The sequence below is a fragment of the Hypomesus transpacificus genome, chromosome 11, assembly GCF_021917145.1.
Source record: "Hypomesus transpacificus isolate Combined female chromosome 11, fHypTra1, whole genome shotgun sequence".
Taxonomy (NCBI): domain Eukaryota; kingdom Metazoa; phylum Chordata; class Actinopteri; order Osmeriformes; family Osmeridae; genus Hypomesus; species Hypomesus transpacificus.
This window is the reverse complement of record NC_061070.1, coordinates 12,508,259-12,532,227: the sequence shown is the minus strand read 5'-3', so window position 1 is coordinate 12,532,227 and position 23,969 is coordinate 12,508,259. Positions and strand designations below refer to the sequence as shown.

Genomic DNA, 23,969 nt, shown 5'->3' with positions numbered 1-23,969 from the left:
GGCAGATCAGGGGCCCATTGTCCCTCAGAAAATAAATTCACTGCCTGTCTCTCTGCTGCTGGTGAACATCTCATGCTAAATTCAGCCAGCATCTGAAGGTTAATTCAGTTACATTAATTACCAAACATATATTTGTGGCATTCACTTCTCAATTGGATAGGGACAGTTAGATATAGACAGTAAGGGCAGGAACAAGAGAGGGGCCGGAATCTAACCCATGCCCCAAATTGGGCTGGAATTAAACCCGGGGGGTTTCAGCCGATATGGTAGGTGTGCACCCCCAAACAAGGACACAGAAAAGTGCTTTCTGAGGCCAATATCTGAATGTCCAGAGGCTGACCTCCGCTATCCTCGTGGTCACAACAGAATACAAGATGACCTTTTCTTCGATGAGGAATTGATATGTGGTTGAACAGATATACTTTTTCTGCTACATCACATCACTCTCACAAGACACAAAATGGCTTCCAGTCCAGGTTTCTTGGCAGAAGGAAGCCTAGGTTCACTCAGAGGTCTGAGTGGAAAGTGTCTTGTGTGTACAAAGCATTGAGATATACAGTATTCATGTCACTTTTGCAAAATGTGTCTATCTATCGCTCCCCACCTCAAAGAATTGGTGGTCATAAGCGATGGTCGCTGCCGCCTGTTTCATGTCCAGATGTCATGGTCGTTCTTTGTGCGTATTGGACCGTTGTATAACAGTGGTGTTAGCCAGGCTAGCAGGGTAGTAAATAACTGATGATGCTAACCCAGGCCAGGTCTACATGCCTCTGCTCTAAACAGTCTCTGTGTGAGTTACAGCTGTTTACTGAAGCACTCTGCTTTGTTTTTTATATGCTGGGAAGTTACACAAGAATACTACTGTGCAGAGTCAACTGACTGCATATTGAAATGTCATTTTCTATTAGAACAGTTGAAAATATAGCTACAACTGTAATAGCCTAAGCGTTATCATTCCCTACCTTAACGTTTTTTTTATTGTTTAGTTAGGATGGGCACATTTGTTATTCTCCCAATGTCACAAGAATGAGAAGTCCAGAATAAATCCAGATCAATCCTAACTTTGACCACATCATAAAACTTTATTGAAAGTCACATCCATCTGACTCACACAGTGAACATAATTGCAATTCAGAAATTCATAGTAATCATCCACTGAGTGGTGTTTTGTTTACTGTTAGCAATCACATACCTAATGGTCCTTACAAGTTTTCTAATTGCTTTTTTTGGCATAGATATTGACTGGACTTTCAATATTTGGTCCCAATTTGACTATTAAAACTGTGGTGAAACTTTTTCCATAATGCCACTCTTCATATTAATTTACTGGTCAGCATTCAGCACATTACAATAATAGGCTGTAAAACTGAATCAACTGCAGAAGAAACAAAAGCAAAAAGTGTTCTGATTCGACTTTTTATCTGATGATATACTGTAACAATAATGTCTAATAAGAAGTCAAATAAAAACAAATGTAGTGCCGTACAAATTGTTTCCGCCTCAGTGACAATAAAACGTATGAAACATTTACAAATGTCATCAGACATACATTGAAATACTGAAAATAAAACTGTGATAATTCATTACAATAGAATAGAATTGACAAAATAAATATATTTAATATTACACTGTAAAGTATCATCAGTCTTTTAACCATATTATCTTTAGTATATGCTCAAGTCAAAGTATGTCTAATTTGGTCTGACAAATAAAACCTCACCAGTAGAAAAGAAAAAGCAGAACACGTCCAAAGCAAAATTCCAGTATTATGTAATGCAGTTACATACTGTAGGGGGCAAGGGTTCTTTAGACAGTTTATAACAACAGCACTGAATAACTTCATACAGTTATACTATGCACACTAAATTGTTGGCTTTAAATTGAAGTGTATGACCAAACAAAATTCACTTTACGAAGCAGCATCTGATATTGTACTAGTGGGAGGGTGAAGAAGGAGATGTCTGACCCTGAATATCAATCATACTGCACAATAACCCCACAGTGGTGGAACTGAACTCATTTCAAGGCACAGGAACACTACTCCTACATTGTACTCTAATCCTAATAAGAGACGGGGAAGGATGAGATGAGTTTGAACACCATGGACAAATGTGCCACATCAGATTCACCACCATTCAGAATATCACTGTGTTTCTCAAACCTGAACAATGGCTTGTTTTACCTGCATTAACCTCTACAATATATATGACCTTGTTTTCCATTAAGCAAAGTTGTGAGAATGTGCTTACGAGACAAAAAGCAGCATTTAGGAATTTTAATTGAAAAGTCTAAAGCTCACAAACTGTGCAACAATAACCAACTAGATACAGATAGCCTTGTGCCATGGCTAACACATTTGAATACACAAATGAGTTTGTCCTTGTGCAAACACGGTATGAACACATCTGACAATATGTTTGGGTGAGTGTTCTCTGTCTCGCCTTTCCTTTACAAAACTAATACTGAACACGTCTTTACAAAAACACAGAAGCACACGTCCTTGCTAATCAAATAACTGGATAAGGAAACCTTAGGGTAGCAAACATTTAAACTTCATTGCTCTGAGAAATACCAAACAGACCTGTAGGATAATAGAAGATTCTAGGCTGGTTCATCTCATAATGACAATGGTTCAATATACAATAAGGCATTTAAGAAATGATATTCCACATCAATACGGATGCATTTTACGCTCGACATTTTTGTCCTCATCGTAACTGTAAAACGGCCCGGTAGCTGGCCACATTAGGTAGGCAGAGTGTCAGGACGTTGGATGTACAACAGTCGAGCCTTCAGAGAGTCGTGATGTATCTCTGCCGTGGCTCTGAGAGAACGGTTTTTTGTGCGCTGGAGGCTGTGCAGACGCTGAGCCAAGGTGCCCCTCATCTGGGGCTCATCTCTCTCGGTATACATGCAACATCCTCTCTCCCTCTCCCCCTCATTGATTTACATCCACTTTCTTTGTGACCTTCTATGGTGACTCCATTCACACCTTCTTCTTCTTCTTTCTCTCTCCACCACGCTATTGTTCATATCTGACACTGGGGAGAGACAGGAGGCATGTGGGTGGGTTTATAATGAAATGAGACCCCTACGGAATCCACTTCCTGCAGGTTTGCACGGGTGGAAAAACCCAAACACTCATTGTCAAAGTAAATTCCTGCACCATTTGTGCTCTCTTATGCAACATTCAGGGTACACTTGCTTCCGCCAATCAAGGTGTGACTACTTTAATCCCAACAGTTGGTTTATTTTTCCTAGAGTCTCATGATAGTGGCATACCTGATTAACCTCCATAGTGCGGTAAAAACAACAAACGTATTCAAAAGTTGACTACCAACAGTTCTGATATACAGTATATATTCATACACATGAAAGTCCCAAGTTCCTCATCTTCTGTCATTTTGAATTGTAAAGTTGTTTGTCCTGAAAACAGGTGTGGTCCTTGCTTTCAGGACAGCAACAGATCCTAAGCAAACAAGGCCATTTATATGGCTTGTATTTCTCTCCTCCCTTTAGCATTGTTAGCATGTGTGCTGTAGGTCTGTGGGGAACCTCACCCCTGGAGTGTCTGCAGGATGTTCTGATGGCCCCGCAAGTTAATTGTGTCACAACGTAAGACAACTAGGTCTTACTTGAGTCCAACAGAGGGGCCAAGCCTCCAGGGGATGTCTATGAAGGTCTTTGAGAGCAGAGTTTGGTTCTGCCTCGGTTTACGTGCTCCTGTAGGTCTTTATGATGTCTTTGATTGTCCTCCTGCAGATGGGGCAGCAAGCGTTGGCCATCTTCTTGAGCTTGAGGCCACAAGCGTAGCAGAGACACATGTGACCACAGGCATACAGCACAGTGTCCACCATGTTCTCATAGCAGATGGTGCACTCGTCACTCCACGACCCAGAGCATGATGGGAAGGGAGGGGATTCTGGGTGGCTGGAAAAGGGAGAGCTGGGAGTCGTACCTGTGGGAGAGGTTAGATCATTAGTCGTTCCATATATACAGCGCCTTTCAAGGACATCCTGGTAACAGCATACACAACTGTACGCAATGTAACAGCAGTAATAGTATACTATTTACAGCAAAAAACGAATCCAAGAAAATGTTGCCTTTAATGGTGATGGTATGTACACTTTAGAGACACATTATTTTCCCAAACAGAGGAAGATAGAGAAGAAAAAGGGGAGAGGGATCATGTGAATATACCGTTACAGTAATATAGACTTTGTTAGAGTTGATGTACAGAAAGAAGCACTATAGTATGAAAAAGGGCAATTACGATACATAATAGAACCAATGACAGAGAGAAAGAGAAATAAGAGAGGGATGGAAAAGGGAAATATGTCACCTGTAGAGCTGCTGAAGGGGGGAGGGTAGCTGGCGTTGAGGTTGGTGTTGAGGTTGATGTTGAGGTTGGGCTCAGAGCTGCCACTGCACATGAGGATGGGGGTGTTGGGAGTGCAAGACGGAGAGCTGGGGACAGAGGGTCCTCTGAGATCCGTGTGGAGGGACGTCCCTGGGAAGAAATGGTGCAAAGTCAAATGCCATTCTGGTGAAAATGGGTTTTCTCCATTTAGTAGATTTCAATCACTAAACCGGATTTCAATCGAAGCTGACAATGAGAAGAACCTCTGTGCCACCTCAGTGCCTGTGTGAGAACATGCACGAGGGCCGTGCAGACCTGCACACACACACACACACTGACTAGAGGTGTGTGCACGTGGTGTGTGTGGGAGTCTGTGAGTGAGTCAGACACAGACTGTCCCTGTGGTCAGAAAGCAGAGTCTCAGCTTGGTTGCCGTGTCTGTTCTGTACCATTCCCTTTCCACTCCCAGCACTCAACTGCACGTTGGCATAGGTCTTCATACTGGCAGCTCACTTCAGGACAATAGCTGTGTCTATTCCATACACACAGACCTAGTATGTCTGGTTGGCACTCGACGGTTCTATTGACAGTCTCCTTCAACTGTCGATTGTAAATCAGCATGGAAACTGTCAGTTGCCTGGCGTAGCAGGTCTCTTATGTGGCCAATGGATAAACACTTTAGATACAGCCAAACAAATGAGACAGGATTTCCCCATTTGATTCAGTACCCTCTACCTCCAGATCTTGCTGTAAGCAGTTGACTGATTTAACTAAGATTAAAAGCAAACAGATGGTCAAACTAGAAAGAAAATCCATTTGAGACACATTCTCATAAACCCTATAGCTATGACAAGAATGTACACAAGCTGATGTGTACTGTAACAGGCACTAGTGCTATAGAAAGGAACCAGTACTCCTCCCTGTAACTAGACCACCCTAACAGGTGATCTCTCAGTTTCAATCTACATAAACAACCCTTGTTAGCCTTTTCAAACTGAGCTTCATATGGTGGCCAGGTTTCTGCCTGAAAAACTGAACTGGGTATTGGAGACTGGGAGGAGGAGATGGAGAGCAGGGTCAGGTATTGCTATCTAAACCTTTTTAATGTTGAACGATGCTCTTTTACACCCGTTCAGACAACCGTTCAACGCAGACACTTCATTCGATGCGGGTGAGGGTCGGACGCAATCCATGTCTCACTTGTCCTCGTTTGCATCCTCTCTCAGAACAAGACACAGAGGGCTCAACCATGTTCCCGCTCTCGTTTTACGCAGGTGACAAATGGGTATGCTACGCGCATTTTATATTTTGCCACGCGTTCAGCAATACACCAAAATTCTTCCAATTTTGCCGGCGTAAGACAGTCTCGTGTCACACCGGCATTTGCTGGTATGTCTGGAGCCTTTGCGGTTCCTTGTTCACAGACAACAGACTCCTACAGTGTTGATTCTAGAACTTTACACCCTTAACATTACCTCTGAGTCTTTCTTCACAGCTGTTAGTAAACATCCTGGTCACCTCTAAAAGGAGATCAGATCCCCTTCATGTCTATTCATAACCCCTTTCATCTGAGCCAGCGTTCACATTTGACCATCATATAAATGGCCTCATGGCCCTTTCATCTGGAATGGGCAGCCTGTGAATGTGTTTGGGTATGCAGGCAGAGCGGGAGGTCTGTGTGTGGAACCAGATAAATCCACAGTGGTTATGTAGTCTATGCATGCCGGCTTTCACCACATACTTATCAACATGAGGGATCTGTGCCGATGTAAAGGAGTCTTTTTTTGGTGACCACATCGTTATTGAAGAGATTTACTGCATTTCACCACACAAGAGCACATGCAAACAGAGTCACAGACAGAACCGTTCTGATATGCACAGGTATACACAAGGGGTCCAGTTTTATTAGTATCGGTAGACTCAATCATGTTTGGTTCTAATAAGACATTCAAAATGACTGAATGAAAATAATACATTACAGACTGGATGACCCAGAAATATTAGAGGGACTCCCATCTGGTCTATTTCACAACCACAACAACACCCGCCACTAAAAACTGCCACTTTCCGAGGTGGTTACATGTTTCCATGGCAACGAACAGAGTGCCGGTAGCAAGTGGGTGGACTGGGACGTCACGAATGTGCTCCCCACAGCTACGGCGGCTAGCAAGGCGCCGCTCGCTCCCTTCTCAGTGTCTCTAGGTGACTAGGAGATAGACAGAAAGAGAGAGAGAGAGATAGAGAGAGAGAGAGAAGGAGACAGAGGGTGAGAAAGAGAGAATGAGGGAGAGGGTGAGAGAACGAGAGCGAAAGAACACGAGGAAGGGAGGCCTGCCGTTAGAAAGACATGGCGTGGGCGGCAAACCCGATGTCTGAAGACTGCAATTATATTTTAATAATGCAGATGGAGGGCAACATAAGCAGCAGCTAGTTCCAGCATCCCACTCCTGATAGATGATGCTAGCTGGCTGGCTGCTCTGGGCCCACGCAGGCTAGAAATAACCTCCTCAGCCCTCAGCCCCAGTCTGACACACCACTGGAGAAGAGAGGAGAGAACAGGTTATGGCAAACAAAGGGGAACACGAAATTGAATAACAACTAACCGTAGCCCTAAATCCCTTATTGATCAGATATCGGTTCTCTTTGATCCAGTATTTTGAAAGGATTCAAACGGATTGAGTCAGAATCCTCCTCATTAACAAGTTGGCCAGAACACAAAGCCAGGCTGGGAGGACAGGGTTTTCAAACCTCCCCTGATGAAAAATCAACGGAGCTTGTTAACAAACTCAAGAGCGCTCACATCTGTGCTTACAGGCTGCAGTCTGCATCACAGCCAGTTCAGATCCTAATGATAAATTGCAGAACAAGACTCCATCAAATGGATGGCTCTACAAACAGGTCAACTTTGAGACAAACCAGACATTGTGCCCGGTGCCACTGAATCACGAAATATACATTATCTATGTTTGTTACTTTGTTTCAATCTGTAAACAGTCATTTCAATTCAGTACAATTCTGTCTGTAGTGGAGAATCTCCAGCAAAAACAACCTCTTCTCCTGTTCTCTGGGTGTGGAGAATAGCAAAGTTGCTTACAATACACTTCCATTCTTGAATCAAGTGAAATACTGTGGCAGAATCACTGAAAAGCCAAGTGAAATGAAATATGACTTAAGCCTCCACATCTTGTCATTAATTCCGGCACCCTGGGCTGTCAGACGTTATTCATGGCATGTTATGATTCGGGTAATTCATCATGCGGGGCTCCTGAACCCCCTCTTCTGGCCCACGGTCTATAGTCCTGCCACTACAAAAATTGTGGGAGATGGCTTCAGTCAGTCTTACTGTAGGTTTGACTTTTCTGGACAGAATGGCTAGCCATTCGCTGCGCTAGACTGGGCATCATCTGCTAAGTCTAAACTGGGGACAACTTGCAGCTACTGTTTGGGTGAGATGTGGTTTGAGCAACAGTAACGTGTTCAACAGCATTTTGTTCAGTGCCATTCCATATTCCATAATTCATATATGCCTCCTCATAGTCCTAATCCTATCAATCCATAAAATTCCAGTCCATTTTATTTGAATACCAATGAGTGGCCCTGTGGGAAATGTCCATTTGTTAAAGCCGAATTCAATACGAAATGGTACTAAATCGAGAAACGGAGAGCAAGTGAACATTGAGCAGTTGCCTTCATTATTAAACTGTGGGCGGAGAAGAGAAGTGCCGAGAGAGAGATATTAGTTGATATAGACCGAGAGTGCAGCTCAGAACAGAGGGAAAGGAAAACTATTTCATGACTTGGCTATGCAGGAATTCAACCTCGGCAGGTCATTCAAGGATCAGGCTCTGCAGTTATTTCTTAATGGAAAAAGCCACTTTGAACTGGGAGGTTAGTGCTTTCTAAAGTCGTTTTCATAGAAACCTGACATTGAGATCAAAGATGTATTTGATCGGTTTTAAAATGTCCATTAGCAAGGCACAGTTTTGTTCAACTGGCATTAATGTTAAGATTTCAAATCCGCGTCAATCTAATGACAGGCTAGATTTGTGAGAGAAAATTATTATTATACTACAATAATATACCTGTAATTATTATTTAATCATTTAAAATGATCAAACTTACAAAGATACAGGCACAGAGAATTTCACTCACCTAGGATCCTGAGTTGGGTGAGGACTCCGTGAAGGCCAAAGAACATCCAGAGAGGTCTGGAGTTGTCCACGCACACCTGCATCCCTGCGTTGACCCCATTATGGCTGAGCAGGACTTCCCCCTCACTGTTCACCACAAAGCCCAGGATGTCCCCACTGTGGAGAGGCGCTGCGACCCGGCACACGGCCCAGAACTCCTTCCTGTCCACCAGGGCCTCGGGGCTGTTGGGCAGGTCACTGGGCCGCAGACAACCTGGGTCACATGACGTCACACCATAGGACAGGGAGCCCTGGCGCATGGCCGACCCCGCCTTGGTCACCTTGACGTACACGCTCTCGCCAGGGCGAGGCGGGCGGCTGGTGAACACCAGCGTCCTCTCCCCCTCGCCACTCCTGGGTTCCAGACGCACCGCCGTGTGCTCGTCGGGCAGCGTGGCGTGAGCGCCGTGGAGCGGGTGGAAGTGCAGGTCGCTGTCCAGCAGGGGGGGCAGGAGAGAGCACTGCTGGGAGTTCTGGGAGTTCTGGGGGACGTGGCAGGAGGAGGTGGAGGAGTTGAGGGGGTGAAGGCGTTCCTCCGACCCGGCCTCCTCCTCCTCCTCCTGCAGCTCCTGCTGCTGCTGCAGGCTGAGGTCACACAGGCTGATGGAGAGGCGGTGGTCATCGGGGTCCCGGCGTAGCGAGGTGCGGTGGGCGGGGGTGAAGGAGCGAGGGCGGAGGCAGTCCAGAGGAACCATCTCACTGTCTGTAGACAAGACAGAGTTAAGCTCTTTAACATGTGTTTTCCTATAAAGGATATTCTGATCAAATATTGGGATATACCTGTATATCATGAAGCGTAGCACAGCTACTTTGGAATACGTGCATTTGTATTAGTTTTTCTCAGTAAGAAAAAACATTTAGTGCAAAGAGATAAACAAATACCTACAGTACATGTTGGTGTGTTCCCTAGTAGAAGTGTTAATGGGCGGACATTGCTGGGGGTCAAACACCATATCACTATAAAGATAACCGCTTCATGTAACAGCCACAACATGCATGATTCAGCGGAAGCCAACATAATGTCCGTGAAGCGCAACTGATATCTGAGAGCTACAGTTGTACGCGCTACAGTCTACTCATCCCAGCTGTCCACTCACTACAGCTGAACCACACCCTACCATGGTGAATTTGGATACCATCCATTCTCAGCACCAACTCTGTCGTAGAGAACCAAACTCCTCGTATCCACACACACAGTCTCCATGGAATGTTATGATGGAATGCACCCGCAATTAGAGACCGGGATTTTGTAAAATGTACTATATGAAAAGCCTGTGGTTAATAATATTTTATAGGAGCCCTCGCTCATTTGCAATGACTAATAAAGCCACAATAGCCTCATTATTCTTTTCAAAGAGAGGCACATGTTGTCAACTCTAAACAAGTTGAAACCATGTGAAGCTATAGGTCTATACTTCACATCCCATACTGCAGCCACGACTAAATTCATGCTCAATAAGTACTGTAATGTGCCTCTCCTGTGAAAAGTATCTGTATGTGTCTAGGTGTTAAAGGCATGGTCCTTTCCGGTCACTGAGAATACATTTTTAAAACACCGCAAATATCAGCTTTCATTTGGCCGTGCCACAACTCAATAAATCACCTGCTGTGGTCTAATTTAGCTTGCTGTTGAATGTAATCCAAACAGCAGTTCATAGATAGAGGAAGCCAGCCAGCCAGTCTGTCCAGGCCCAGGCTTGGGTGGTAGCGACAAACAGAGGTGCATCATAGCATGCTTTGGGAATCAGCTGCCAAAATTAACTTGGCCCTCCAAACGTCGACTAAAATTAGCCCCATTGGACATGTGAGAGGAGTGCGGGGTACTGGCCAGGGGTTGACTGAATGACAGAATGGCTAGGAGTCACTTCATGGATTTGGAAGGATGAATAAATGGAGGAGCATTGCTTCCAGAGAGTACACATTTCCTTTCTCATGCTTATTATTCTGCCTAACCAATTGGGCAGTACTATACATACACAAAACAACTTCATAAGCTTGGCCATTTTATGATGTGATATGTTCTTGTGTAGGTGACTATGCTTAGCAGGCATTTGCTGCTTGAGTGTCCATCCGCCTCATCTATCTCCCTTAGGGAGAAGCCCTGCCACCTCGACCCTTTATCATGCATTGCCAGCACATCTCCGGTCCCAGATAAACTGCTTGACCCTAATTACTTCCCTTTGTCAAGAGTGCCCACAAACAACCACCAGGGTCAGAGAAGTAGCTGCCTTATCTACTTCAAGGCAAACTTTGAAATTGTTTGCGAGATACAACAAAGCCTAAAGATAATGTTGCCTGTGCAGCCTCCTGCCTCACACATGCAGCCTCCTCAGTCGTCTCCAGTATACAGGACTTCTGGTACATTTGCTGTGCCAACAGTGCAGTATTATACAGTAGCTGTTGGAGTGTTACCCAGGGGAGAATACTGCTTGTCACTCATGGGTATTTTAAGCAGGTCATGACACCTTCCTGTTTCCTGTTTGATTAAAATGGAAATGAAGGGGTAACAGGTACACGATGCACTGGAGCATGTCACAATAATGAGATCCATCCTGCCAACTCTCATCTATTACTGGGTTTCAGTGCAAGAGTTTGTCTGTGCGTGCAAGCGAGAGTTGCAAACAATTGTTTTCATCACATCGTAGGGCATCACTAACCGCACCACTGTCTCAATTTCTATCTCCTCAGCCTGGGTGCTTTGGGTAAAATCCCTTGTCGCTGTTTGATATTTATATTAATATCATTCCAATGGCACATATACCACAGCAATGACAAATTCTGCCTTGGCTCAAACTAAGGCTGTTTTATTGCAGCTGACACTAAGCCAAGTGTGATTAACATGGGAGCTGAGGGTTTTGAGTTGGGTTCTTCTCAGACGGAGTGCCTTGTGTTTCACTGGCTCCCATCATTAAAGTGTCAATCATACACAGACAGGTGCAGGCTTGCATCTTTTGTCCTCTGATGTTGGTTTGAAGCTATTGTGTCGGCAAATGAAGCGAGGCATTCATTGTGGTCTGACGAATGCCACGTTTTTACTGGTTCATTTGGCCACACTCCAATGGTTTTAAAATAGGGCTTTATAAGAATAATGGTGATTAGACTCGACTTAACATTTTAAAGTGCAAGTCCTTGAAGTTCTTGAATGGGAAGAGAACATTTTAATCTCATTTTTAATAACGTCAGAAAACAATGGCGATGATTCAGTGTGTGAATTCCTTATGTGACTCTCTGAATAGCTGTTTAAGGTACAGTACACAGCAAAGCCAGTTCTCTTAACAATTAAACAAACTAAGCATTTCTGTCAGCCATCAAACCCTAATTGAGCTTTTGGGTTTCAGTCACTGTTTGACAACTAGTGAGTCCTAAATGTCAGTCAAGGATTATTAACCATATATAACTATGTCTGGAGGGGGTGCTTTTGGGGAGACTCAGTTGCCACAAACTAGTCAGACCAGTTGAGGACTGCAATGTGAAACTCTGGAAAAGATATAGAGATATAATTTAGAACTTGTTTCAGTCAATACATGTCCTACTCTGTCTGAATTGACATCCAAGGTGGACTTTAATCTTAAAACAGGCTTGGAAAATTTAGATTTTTCCAGCTGTCTGTAACTTATTTACAGTAGTTCTATTTGTTCTACAATTAAGTCCAGGTAGAATGATCAGTTGGAGATGAATATTTTGTGAATAAAGTTTAATAAGCATTTTTCTCATTCATGTGGATGGATCTACTCAGGCTGTATGTACTAAAAAAAATAGTCATGTCTCTCAAGATCAAAACAAGCAAGAACAAGCAAATTCCAGATGATTCCCGACCCCTGTATTTCTTCATCACTGCCAATGCAAACTCTGGATCTGAATGAGTGTCAGTATTACTAAGAGGGAGAGTTTTGCAGGTATCCTTTTTTAGTCTTCCAAAAACGCCAGAGAGAAGCCTTGCGTGCAGCTGGGAGCAGCCTGAGACGGCTTGATTCATTCCTTAGCATAGTCTAACTGGATTAGGGGGCTTTTGGGAGTTTTAGCGAGAGTGTGACTGCAACCTCCGCAAGGTCAGTGTTCCCTAGTGTTAGGTGTCTGTGTGTGTGCGTGTGAGCGGTGGGATTGGCCTAAGTATGCGTGGCTAGAGGGCCTCGGTGCTGTCCAGAGTGAGTGAGGTCATCCATCAACAGAGCAAGAGAGAAAGGGGTGAAGGAATGGGGGGGAAGGGAGGGAGGGGGGGGGGGTGTCGGTCCCAAAAAGGAGATAAAGGGGCTTTTGCTTATCAAGAGAGAAAAAGGAAGGGCCCTTGGGAGAATCCACATCGATGAGCTTTTAAGGAGTGGTATCCTAGCTTAGATAGTGGCAGGTGGGTGGGACTGTATATGTGTATGTGGGGGGGGGGGGGGGGGGGGGGGGTGTGCATGTGTGTGTACATGTTTGCATCATGGAATGGGTGTGGAAGGGTATTGGAAGGGTAGATGCTTGGTATTGGCATGTATGTACATGCCGTCTAGGTCTACTTGAATGAACTCTGATACTCCAATATACCAAAAGTAACAGGAGATATGTAGCGCTTTTGCAAGACCAAGTTGAAATTCTTTGGTTGGGTGCCAGAGACTTCCTCTAGAAAGAGAAGCTGCAGGTTGATACATTGCTGCTTGAAAATAAAGGGTGCACTTTAGGATGACACCAGGGAACAGTGAATGTCCCATCTATTATACTGGATTTATTTAGGCCTAAAGTGTTTTGGGTTAAGGGTGAAAGGTTTTGATATTTTCAATGGATAAATGTTTCTTCAACTTTTCGTAAATTTTGGATCGTTCCTATATGAATTTGAACATTGGATATTTATGCTGTATTGTATGGGCTATGTCTATTTGCATAACCCTTTTTACGGGCTTCGTAGCTTTCTACAAATAATGGCTTCAACTGGCTCTTGTTGTTAAAAATGTTCAGGGATAGATAATGTTTCCTTAATTACAGTCTCATCTCATGTTATGGCCAAGAAAAGACACGGATGAACCCCAGAGAAAGCTGGAACCTTCTTGAGTTCTCTATGATCCTGGATTCTCTGGCCATGTGAAAGTGATTAGGTTCTCTCTGAAGGCTTCTCTCTGTATAGGCAGAGCCCCCCAGATTCTGACCTGACAGAATCCATTACTATTTCCATTATGATTTCACTGCAAATCTGGTCGAGTCCATCCGGACTTGAGGAGCAACAGCCTGCCTGGAGACATTTATTTTTGTTTAACAAATCAAATACATTTGAAGCGCTGAGGTCATTTTGAAAGAGCTCTTTCTCAAATAAGCATTAACTCTAGTGTAGCTCACATATATAAATGGTTTGCAAATAAAGTTGAAGGAGAAACTTTCTTTCCAAATTTGTATCTGGATAATTTACTTTACTCCAAGTGAGAAGAAAGTACTATTTATTTCATGCTTTGTTATATGGCAATAATTATACCAAAATGGTCCCTTAATCCTTGGGATATCACCTTTAGTATTCATCATTTCCAAACCTCCACAAATCTAACTTTCTCAAACCTTCATAATAACCTTACCAAAGAAGGTAACGATGCAGAACTTTATAAACATCAGCAACCTGCAAGTTATTTTTTCCCAAAATCCAAATGCAACTCTAATCATGTTTAAAATGTCCAATCACTGAGACACCCAGCATTTGTCCATGATGAATGACTGTGATCAGCAGGCTCAGGCAAAACAAGAGAGAAAGAGGGAATATACTTATGCTAGAGTAGAGACAAAGACAGGAGTGGGGTGGTGAGAGAGAGTGCAGGGCAGTATGATTCATGATTTCAACCTGATTCTGCCACAAAAATCCTGCTCAGTGAATTAGCAAAATGTTTATATTATGTAGACACTTAACATCCCGTCCACCTCTCCCTCTCTTAGACAACTGGTTAGACTTTGAACAGATGAGTATGCACATTGTTAGTTCCTCTCTAAACTACAGTTTTATTACTTTTGGACGATACTCTCTCAGTCCCAATAATTAGACGTATTAGTACAGATTCGGCTCAACAGAAATTAGTCACAAACCTCACAAACTTCCATCAATCATCACCCTGTTCCAAGTCCTGTTCCAATCCACTAAGCTTAGTTGTTCCAGCCAATGAACAGTACACTGCACTACACATAATTTATCAGAATAAATACATGAAAATATTAGTATTGAATTTAGTTTAATGGCTTAAGTGTTGCTGGAATATGCTCAGTCGAATGGTACTGTATTGCTAATGCTTCAAGAAACTTTTTTGCCTCACCCTTGCAGAACAGACCAGCTTAGTCTAACTCTGTATGGCTGGCTGCCTTACGGGCTGGTTGGTTGACTGCTGTACCTTGATTGTACCTATCGGATCTCTTGTGATTTAAAGCTATTTATATTCTCTGATTAAGACCATCTGCAGCCATTTCTAACATCACTAGTGGTAACACGTGAAAGAAAGAAAATCCTGTCTGCAAATGCTTATAAAACTAAACACAAAAAGATAAAGCTACATAATAGCGAGCTCCAAAATGTATTTTAGCATTAAAACAGCTTTCTGTAAAAGTGCATCCATAAAACTGATGACATCTGATCAAAGGTTTGTGTGATGTGGGGCCCTTGATGCCTCTGAAAATCTGGCCACTATTTTTGAATCCTCACTGATGACTACAGGGACAGGTTCTAGATGTTAGCTAACCTTAGCTTCATGCCTCACTTCCACTTTGTCAGTGATAGTGACTCATTTTACTGCAGTAAACAAACTTATTTCTCTAAGCGACCCACTTTCATCAAAAGAAACATATTCACTGATGAAAAAAGTGCCATATTTACCCTGTAAGCAAGCTAGCACACCTGTGACACACTGGATATCACAAAAACTCATTGGTTCATCCAAAAAGTGTGTATGCTTAGACCTCAATCATCTCAAACATTCGGTTTCATCTTGAGAAACAGATGACTCATTCAGTGACATGAATTTGGTTTTGGTTCCCATACACCTCCCTAGAAAAGCAGTTACTTTATCTAGAACAAGAAGGGGGACTTTTTGAAAATATTTTTAGACAGCAACATCTGTTCAGACAGCAGTTACTGCTGCCTTCAATAACACAATACCTGTGATAAGCAACCATAAAAACAAAACAAAAGCACCAACTTATTATTGTAAGGAAATAGCCATTTGTTCCCCCTGTTTCCCTCTGAAAGCACATAGCTATGTATACTATTGCTTGCAGGAACATTCTGAATAGATATGTCATTCAAGCATGATGAAATACTGTACAATGTGCTGAACGAGCTTTGAAAAAAAAAAAACATTCTGTATGAAACATAATGTAATGTATGACAGGAAGTCTTTCTAAAGGTCCTTTGATGTGTTCCTGCATGGTGCCTTTAGCCAGGAGCTCTGTACCATGCAACAAGCATACCTGCCTGTATTGATATCTGTGTGTGTAGGACGAGTGTGATGATGTAACAGATCTTTCTTAAAATGGCATGGGCAGCATTGTTGGTCTGGACTACCCCCTCCCCCCCCCACCCCCCCCCCCCCCCCACTCCCCAAGGCTCAGTTTGATTCCAGCAGATTCATTTAGCTGCCCTCGTTATGCAACAGCATCTCAGCTTTCAAGCAGTCTCACCAGTCTGTGGCTCACCTCTGCCTCCCTGCATGGGTGGCTAGCTACTGAGATATGCTTCCCTGGTAGCAGCTTAGACAGGGAACAACACTGTGCCTGAAACATCCTCGAGGGGCCTGAACAAGACCCTTTCGAAGCAAGTGCAACTGCACAGGCACAATTACTAACATGCAAAACAAGGTTGAAGGAAAGCTTATGAGTGCATTAAGGGAACAAAAGGTGAGTGTTTGGTGAAAATGAATGTGACATGCTTCAACAATGCGAAATATATCAGCGTTTGTATCTTAAATGTTTTGGCGGTATCAAATGAGTTTAGCTTTTAAGTCTTTTCATTTTGAATCGTCTCCTTTATCCTTTAGACAACATAACCCTGCATTTGACCATTTCTTCAAACATCAGTCAAATCCCTCTATCATCAGGGGGGATATTCATTTTTAGCACAGCGTGGTTTCCTAAGGCCTGGTGCTGCACTGAAGTACTGCAGTGGTTACACTAACGTGCCCTGACATGTGATCAGGGACACTTGAAAAATCAATCCATCAAATACGAGAGGCAGAGTAGCCACCTATTCAGAGAGGACATGAGCAGCGACAGCCTCGCACCAACACTGGGCCCTTTCCTGAGAGACGGGTGAGATGGTTAGCTCAGTTAAAGGCAAGGAGTTAAAGATGCAATGTTTAAGTCACTGGCATGGCATGGTGCAGGCATTGGTTCTGTATAGGGATGTGGGGAGTAGAACTAGTCTGAAGATGATCACGATTATTTCGATCATCTCAAATGATGTCATCGCTTACTCGGAACACTGTGTGTCGCAATCAAAACAATGAAGTCACCCAATGACTACGATACTCAGTTCTTATTCATCACCATGTTCATATGTGCTGACTTTTCAATTGTTTTCCATGTTACTTCAAAAACCCAATCAAGGTCATTTGTCTGGTAAAGTTTAAAGCGGTGTTTGTTGACTAACTTCACTCCATATGGTCCCTGAAGAAAACAACTTCGATTGGACTGTAAAAAAAACCTGCATTGCAGATTTCATGATAGGTTTACCCAAAACAGGTGAAATTTGTCCACATTTACCAGCTGTCGTTGCGTTAATGTCAGCCCTTAGTGTAAGCATCATTAACTACAGAAATGTTCCCCCTCCTTCCTCCTGCCCCGTTAAAGGAAATTGAGCACATGCACCAGTTCACCAGGGCAGCCTTTGATGTGGCCGTCCATATTTCAGGAACTAAGTGCTTCTTGAACTGCCGCCAACTGCCGGGGCAGTACTAGGCCTTTGAGATATACCATGCTCTTGACTGGTGACGTTCTCAGGCTATACAGGAGGCCTGATAGTGAAGTGACCCTTCAGCTGATGCAGGACTAAGACTCCTCTGCTTTATTGGGGAGGGGACCGTGTTCACACTGAAGAACTGGAATGTACTTGGGACCTACAGGCACAACGTATTCAACTGAGGCCCTCATCAAACATCACACCCTGAAAGTAGCATCACGCTTTCAATAACTCGAATTCAGAACAAAATGTTTTAATTTATCTAAATAAATCTGGTCATACGGGGTTAATCATGCAAACGTATAGTTACAACACCCTGGAAGTGAGCTAATGCTGAGAACCAAGATCTTCAACCAGGACCAAAATCCTAATCCTCACCCAACATTCCACTGGCTGTCACGTCTGGGAAAACTGCCTCAGTCTCCTTGTACTCTGACATCATCTCACCCCAAGTCTGTCGAGGAACCAGAGCTCTGTGCCGTGTCATCGCAGCTCGCTGCCATAAAGCCAGTCAACTCCAGATAGTGGCACTCTGGTGCTGGATAGCACACGGTCAATAAGGAGATAGCACGCGGCTTGTGTCAGCCAGCGCCATCAGAAATAAGGTTAAATGGCACTATCTAGACAATAGGAGCCTCTTCTATTTTTATTAACGGTGATGACAGCATTCCTGCTTGTAGAGAGGGTGAGTCAATCCTTGGAAACGATTGACTAAATGTTGATTGAGGTATTAAAGGCCTTGGAGAAAATTTCCTACAATGTATTTCAGGTTTGTTCAGCTTTTTTCACTGAACAAAAGTCATTGTTCAACACATACCAATTTGTCATTTAGGTGGTTGAAACTCCTTTCGACCGTCAACTCAATCTCAATCAACTAAACACAAAACAATCTTAAACCAGTATTTGAAGTCTGGGTGGGAGAACTGCCCTTAATTACATCAACTTGTTTGAGGTAAAAACAGGATGGTTTACTTTGGTCCTGACATTCCCAAATTCCTCTTTTGTGGAATGTATTTGATTCTGGCAACTGCACACAATCTTATCTGTCAGATTCTTTTTTTTTCCCATTGGACTAATTTGATGTGGGAGACCTTGTGTGTGGGAACCTTTATGCCGTACTGCATCGGTAACAGGACACTCGAAACACAATCCCTTAATTTACTGACTAGACTGTGATTCAATGGATTAGACTTCACTCAGCCCTTTCTATCAGGTGTACTGCAGTGCATTATAAAACGAACCTCCACAAGTTTCCCTCCTTCCACTAACTCACCCAGAAGCTGGACCCCTCTTGTCAGGCCGTAGACGTCAATGAGGGCCCAGAGGGGCTCAGAGGCATGGACCCCGCTGAAGAACAACATGGGGCTGGAGTCGTTGATACGGTAGAATACCCGGCCCTTCTTGTCTACCCAGAAGGAGAGAATGTTGCCCTCGTTGGAGAGCTCCTCAGGCAGGGCCTTTGCCCAGAAGCCTGACTGGGAGACCAGATCAGGGCAGGCGTACTTGGGCAGATTGTCTGGATTGATCCTGGATGGGTCTTTGGAGGTGAAGCCCAGACGCAGAGCACCACTCCAGCAGCATTGCTTCTTTGTGATCTGTAGAGTAACAATGTGTTCAGGTGATTGTACTGTAGTTAAAAGACAGCTAATACATCATTTATGTATTATGTGTGTCATTCAGTGGTCACCAGGACAGTATGTAGTTTCTTACGTAATTGTTCCAACCTATAACAGAGCATTGTAATGAGGAAATGTAATTCAATATTTGTATTTTATTTATATAACGGAGAACAATGTGGTAAATAAACAACAACCAAAATAACAAGAGAATCTATTTTTGTCTTGGTTTATCTCATTTGAAACTATATTTGTATTGCATTTGCTGTTTGAGATAACAGTATGGCTCACATGGTAATGTTTGTCCCGCTCTTTTCCTTTTGAGACAGAGATGGATTGATAGGTGGAGTGGAAACTTAGGATAAGACTCTGCGGCCCACACAGGAGTAAGGGCATAAGAGGACAGATGGCAGAAACCGAGAAGGAAGAATAAATATGTGTGGGAGAGAGAGAGAGAGACAGAGAGAGAGAGAGTGAGAGAGAGAGAGAGACAGAGAGAGAGAGAGAGAGAGAGAGAGAGAGAGAGAGAGAGAGAGAGAGAGAGATAGAAACAAGAGTCAAGGAGGAGTATGACAGAGAGAGAAATAGACAGAGACAGGGTAAAGGTGGAAGTAGAGCAACCCCCTCATCTGGAAGAGGACTTTGCTTGCAGTCATGGTTCACATACCTTCAGCCTAACCTGCTCATACACGGCGATGGGCCGGTTACTGAAAGTAATGGCGTTGCAAAAGCTGCCCTGCCTCTTCACTGTCCTCTGGGCCAGGTCCATGATGATCTGAGATCCCTTGGCACTGGGGTGGAAAAGCAAGGGGAAGGAGGCCAGGCTGCCACACTGAGGCAGAGGCAGGCAGCGCTTGGGCTTGTGATGGCATCGATGGGAGGAGGTCGGGAATGGCCCACCCAGAGAATCTAGAGGGTCAAGATGGGGGCCGACAATTAATTCAGGATAGATATCTATCCAGGAGGGATGCTTTACATGGTCTGGTGTCTTAATCAAACACCAGAAGGAAAGAACCTTCTCCATCACCTGTTGTATGCAATGAGCGCAAAGGTATGAATTCATGGAATGTTAATATCACAAGACGCCATATAGATAAGATCCACCTCATCTACTAATCATTCCTGTGGCGCACTTACACATATTTAAATGTGATTCTGTTTCAGAAATTCAGCGAGGCGTGAAAGCTAAATTGAAAATGGGTCTATTAGTCATCTAGATTTTCTCCTTGGATGAGAAAATATAAGGATAAGAGCTGTTCTCTTGGTGCCCAGAGAGAATTGTGCAGCTGTGAGAAACTAATTCAAAATGAGGTAATTTCAGTAATTGGTAATCTCCTGTAATAACACCATTCATTTTTTGTTATTTTACATTCAGCCAAGTTGGCGCTGTTTTGTAAGCCCCCAGGTTTATCTACGTTACAAAACAAATCTTCAGTGCATTAGTAAGCAGCATCGACTTAGACACTTCATAAGAAGGTGGGAGCAGTACCTTGTAGATTAACTCACCAAAATGCCTTCAGTAAGCCTAAATCTCTAGATCAATTTTGAGTTGACAATTGTTCGTAGTCAGTATAACAAGTCTGTATGGAGCGTACCATTATGGCAGTGTTGATTATGGAAAATAGATAATTTTCCATAATCAACACTGAATAGTAGTTGATGGCTATTCAGTGTGCCTGTCCATATCCATTCGGCAATGTGAGTATCATGAGTGGCATTCAGTTTCCTCTCATAAAACTGTCAGCCTAACTTCACTACCAGTGACACAAAATAGGCTTTTCACATGTCTGGCTTTTTGTTCCAGTCTGATAAAACTGGCTCAGAGTCAGTATGAGCACTAAATCAACAGTTACTCCCCTAGGTTAACCTAATCTCCCTTCCACCCATTTACTGCCTTGCATCTTTCTTCAAAGCATTACAATAATGCCAAGGACACTGGTATGGAGGTATTTTTTTGATCATTTCAACAAATAACAATCAAGTCTACATTCAAGGCTTTGTATTGCTGAAGGATTACCTTGGACATTCCAGAGGCACGTCTACGTCATGCCTCCCATGATTGTGTGTGTGTGCTTGTGTGTGTCCGTGTACGTAGGTGTGTAATCTAGTCATATGCCCTTAGGAACCAAGTTATTCTTGCTCATCTCCTGTTGACCTCTGAGGGTCCAGAGCAGTTCAGTGTACCCAGGAAACAAATCAATTAGGATGCTAACACTGGTCACAACATGGAAAAACAAATTCCAACAACTCAGGCCATTACAATGTATCAATTTAAGCTCCAAGCCAAATTATTTTAATCGTCCATTAATCAAATTCAAAAATGTATAAGATCAATTTTAAATTAGATTGAGGAAATTTTATTGGGCGACAATATAATAATTTTCTAGAAGTAAAGACGTACTAGTCCCCCTGTTGCAAATAAAATGGCTGAGGAAAAGTACAGAGCATTTGTACAGTGGTGCCTCACATGCTTTTTGTCTGTGGCCCTGAAAAACAATGTTGAATGACTCTGTGTATGAAGTCATAACAGACACAGTTACCATACTGTATTCATGATGTCATATCATATGTGATGTCTTGACGGAAACAGAAAAGCAGTGTATTGTATTCAACCATTGAGTAGCGCAGGATGATGCGGACCATGTTGAAACTTGGAAAAACAAACACTTTGTGTTGGGACATAGCCTTCTTGGGAGAAGCCCACATAGAATAATACCAGGATTTCTGCAACTATTAAAAATTCCAAATTATTATCCCTTTTCAAAACATAGGAATCACAGGGAACAAGGTCAATGTATGTATACCACTGCTAATGTATGCCTGTGTGTCTGACCTGATAATAGTGTCAGGTTTAACATTCAGCAGAGCTTTGCCATGATAAATAAAGCTCTCACTCACACACACAAGGCCTCTGGAGTCATTGATTGGAGGTCAGGAGTCAGAACAAACAAAAACATCAGTGGGAACACAGAAACCGGGACATGGGCTCTGGATAGATCTGGGACTTTCTATACCCTCATCTCACTGAACAGGCATCAATTTAGCGTGATGCATCAGACATAGAAGTCTTAATGTGGATTTATATTCATATGCAAGGTGCTGGTGGTTCTTGGATGTGTTGCTGAGGCTCACAGATGGAGTCCTGTAGAGCCCAGGGCAGGGGTGTCTGTAGGGCAACACTGGGAGGTACAGGTGGTGGTGGCAGAACTGAATTCAAACTAGCTTTGGTTTTAACTCGCTGGTGGTTATTGTAGTAACTCTGTGTAACCACTGGGGAAACTACACAGGGGTGTTCCCGCGAAGATCAACATATTGTAATAATATGAAAATGATTATGAAAATGATTATAATATATTAATATTCATGCTCAAAAACAAGTTTCGTATTAACTATACTATTGCTGTAATACAGTGTACCGATAATTATCACGACCTACAAAAAATGCATTACTACTGACTTTGTTGGTTATGATCCTTTAAAATTGGATTTGGCGTTGAATGGCTATGGTAAAATTAGGATCAATATAGGATTCATAAGGTTACTTAAATAGAACATTTACATTCTATAATGCATAAATCTGAAGGAAAAGAACGCACACTACACTTTTTTGTTATAAAGCGGACAATCTAAGTTGCCAATCTATCAAATCAAAGCAACGATTATTTGCGCGTGTTTATCAACGAGTGTTCAAAATATTACATTAAAATTAAGAGTTTTGTCATACTCAAGACAAATTCAGCTCAGATCAACACATTCCAGTTATACATTATGAGCAACTTGTTATTTGCTCAAATAGATGAAATGATACAATCAACGATCTGTCAGGTCCAAACGAACCCAAAACCTTTTTCGACTGCAATGAATAAAAGCAAAATGTATTACACACTAATGAGCCTGCTAAATTTTCAATCTGCATTTAAGATACTTTATTCTTTGCATTACATTTTGCTTGCATGCTGGTGCATACACTGCAAGAAAGGTAGCTTAAACAATGCTTTCATCCCACACAATTTCCTGATATTTATACATAGCCTAATACATGTTTATAGACTACTGTAAATTAAAATCGATTGAATTTGGGGATTGTTGGTAGAATACTTGTAGATGATCGAAAATGTGTCTTTAATCTCAAAATCCTTACCGTACAAGGTATTCCTGGTTATCTGACCTCCCATTATCGTATTCAAGGTGAATTCTTCTTAACAAGCTTTACAGACGATAGATATTCACAAGGAAACGTGTTTCATTGCTGTCAACATAATTTCCTTCTGTACGTTCATAGAAGTCCCGATGCCGTTTAGCAACAGCGAATCGTGAGTGGCCAGGCTCATTCACATTGCATACTACAGTAGCAGTAGACACACGGGTCGCACACTGAAATCACACGAACATTTACATAAAGATGGTGGAGGTGGGGCTTCCACCTAAATGATGAACACAAAACATACTGAATGTCAATGAACTACGAATGATAACCACGACGTTTCCTCTGAGTTAATTGAGTTATTAAGCAGAGCAAGATTCATCTCACGACTAAAGCTGAAGGAGTGAAGGTCCTTACATTTGCTGCTACAGTACATGTATGCTCGGCTTCTAGATACCTGTCGTTGGTAGGTTTTTATCTTAAACGTTTTTAATCAAAAGGGGCAAAAAATCAAAGATGGGAAAGATGGAACACGATAAAACCATAGAGTCTGCTGTTGGCCAGGATGTCTGCCATACTTCAGAGGAGGGATGTTACTACTGGAAGGTACCTAAACTTAAAGTGACTCACGCATTGCCCCAGCTTCAGAATCAATGATGTGGTCAGCATGACAAACATTAAGGCATGCTTCTTAATTGTGGCATAGTTTCTTCCAAACAAATCTGAAACAATTTCTCAGATAAAGGGAAGTTTGTATTTCTTT

At 42.7% G+C, this 23,969-nt stretch overlaps 1 protein-coding gene across 1 annotated transcript; it reads right to left on the bottom strand.

Moving 5' to 3' along the window:
• Nucleotides 1–17: 17 nt before the first annotated feature.
• Nucleotides 18–23,393, bottom strand: neurl1aa (neuralized E3 ubiquitin protein ligase 1Aa). The gene is made up of 6 exons (XM_047029756.1): nt 23,204–23,393; nt 19,730–19,971; nt 18,720–19,041; nt 8,513–9,253; nt 4,343–4,510; nt 18–3,958 (listed from the first exon to the last, which is right to left on the bottom strand). Exons 1-6 carry the CDS (start codon nt 23,235–23,237, stop codon nt 3,714–3,716), a joined length of 1,752 nt encoding a protein of 583 aa, XP_046885712.1. The 5' UTR covers nt 23,238–23,393; the 3' UTR covers nt 18–3,713.
• Nucleotides 23,394–23,969: the final 576 nt, after the last annotated feature.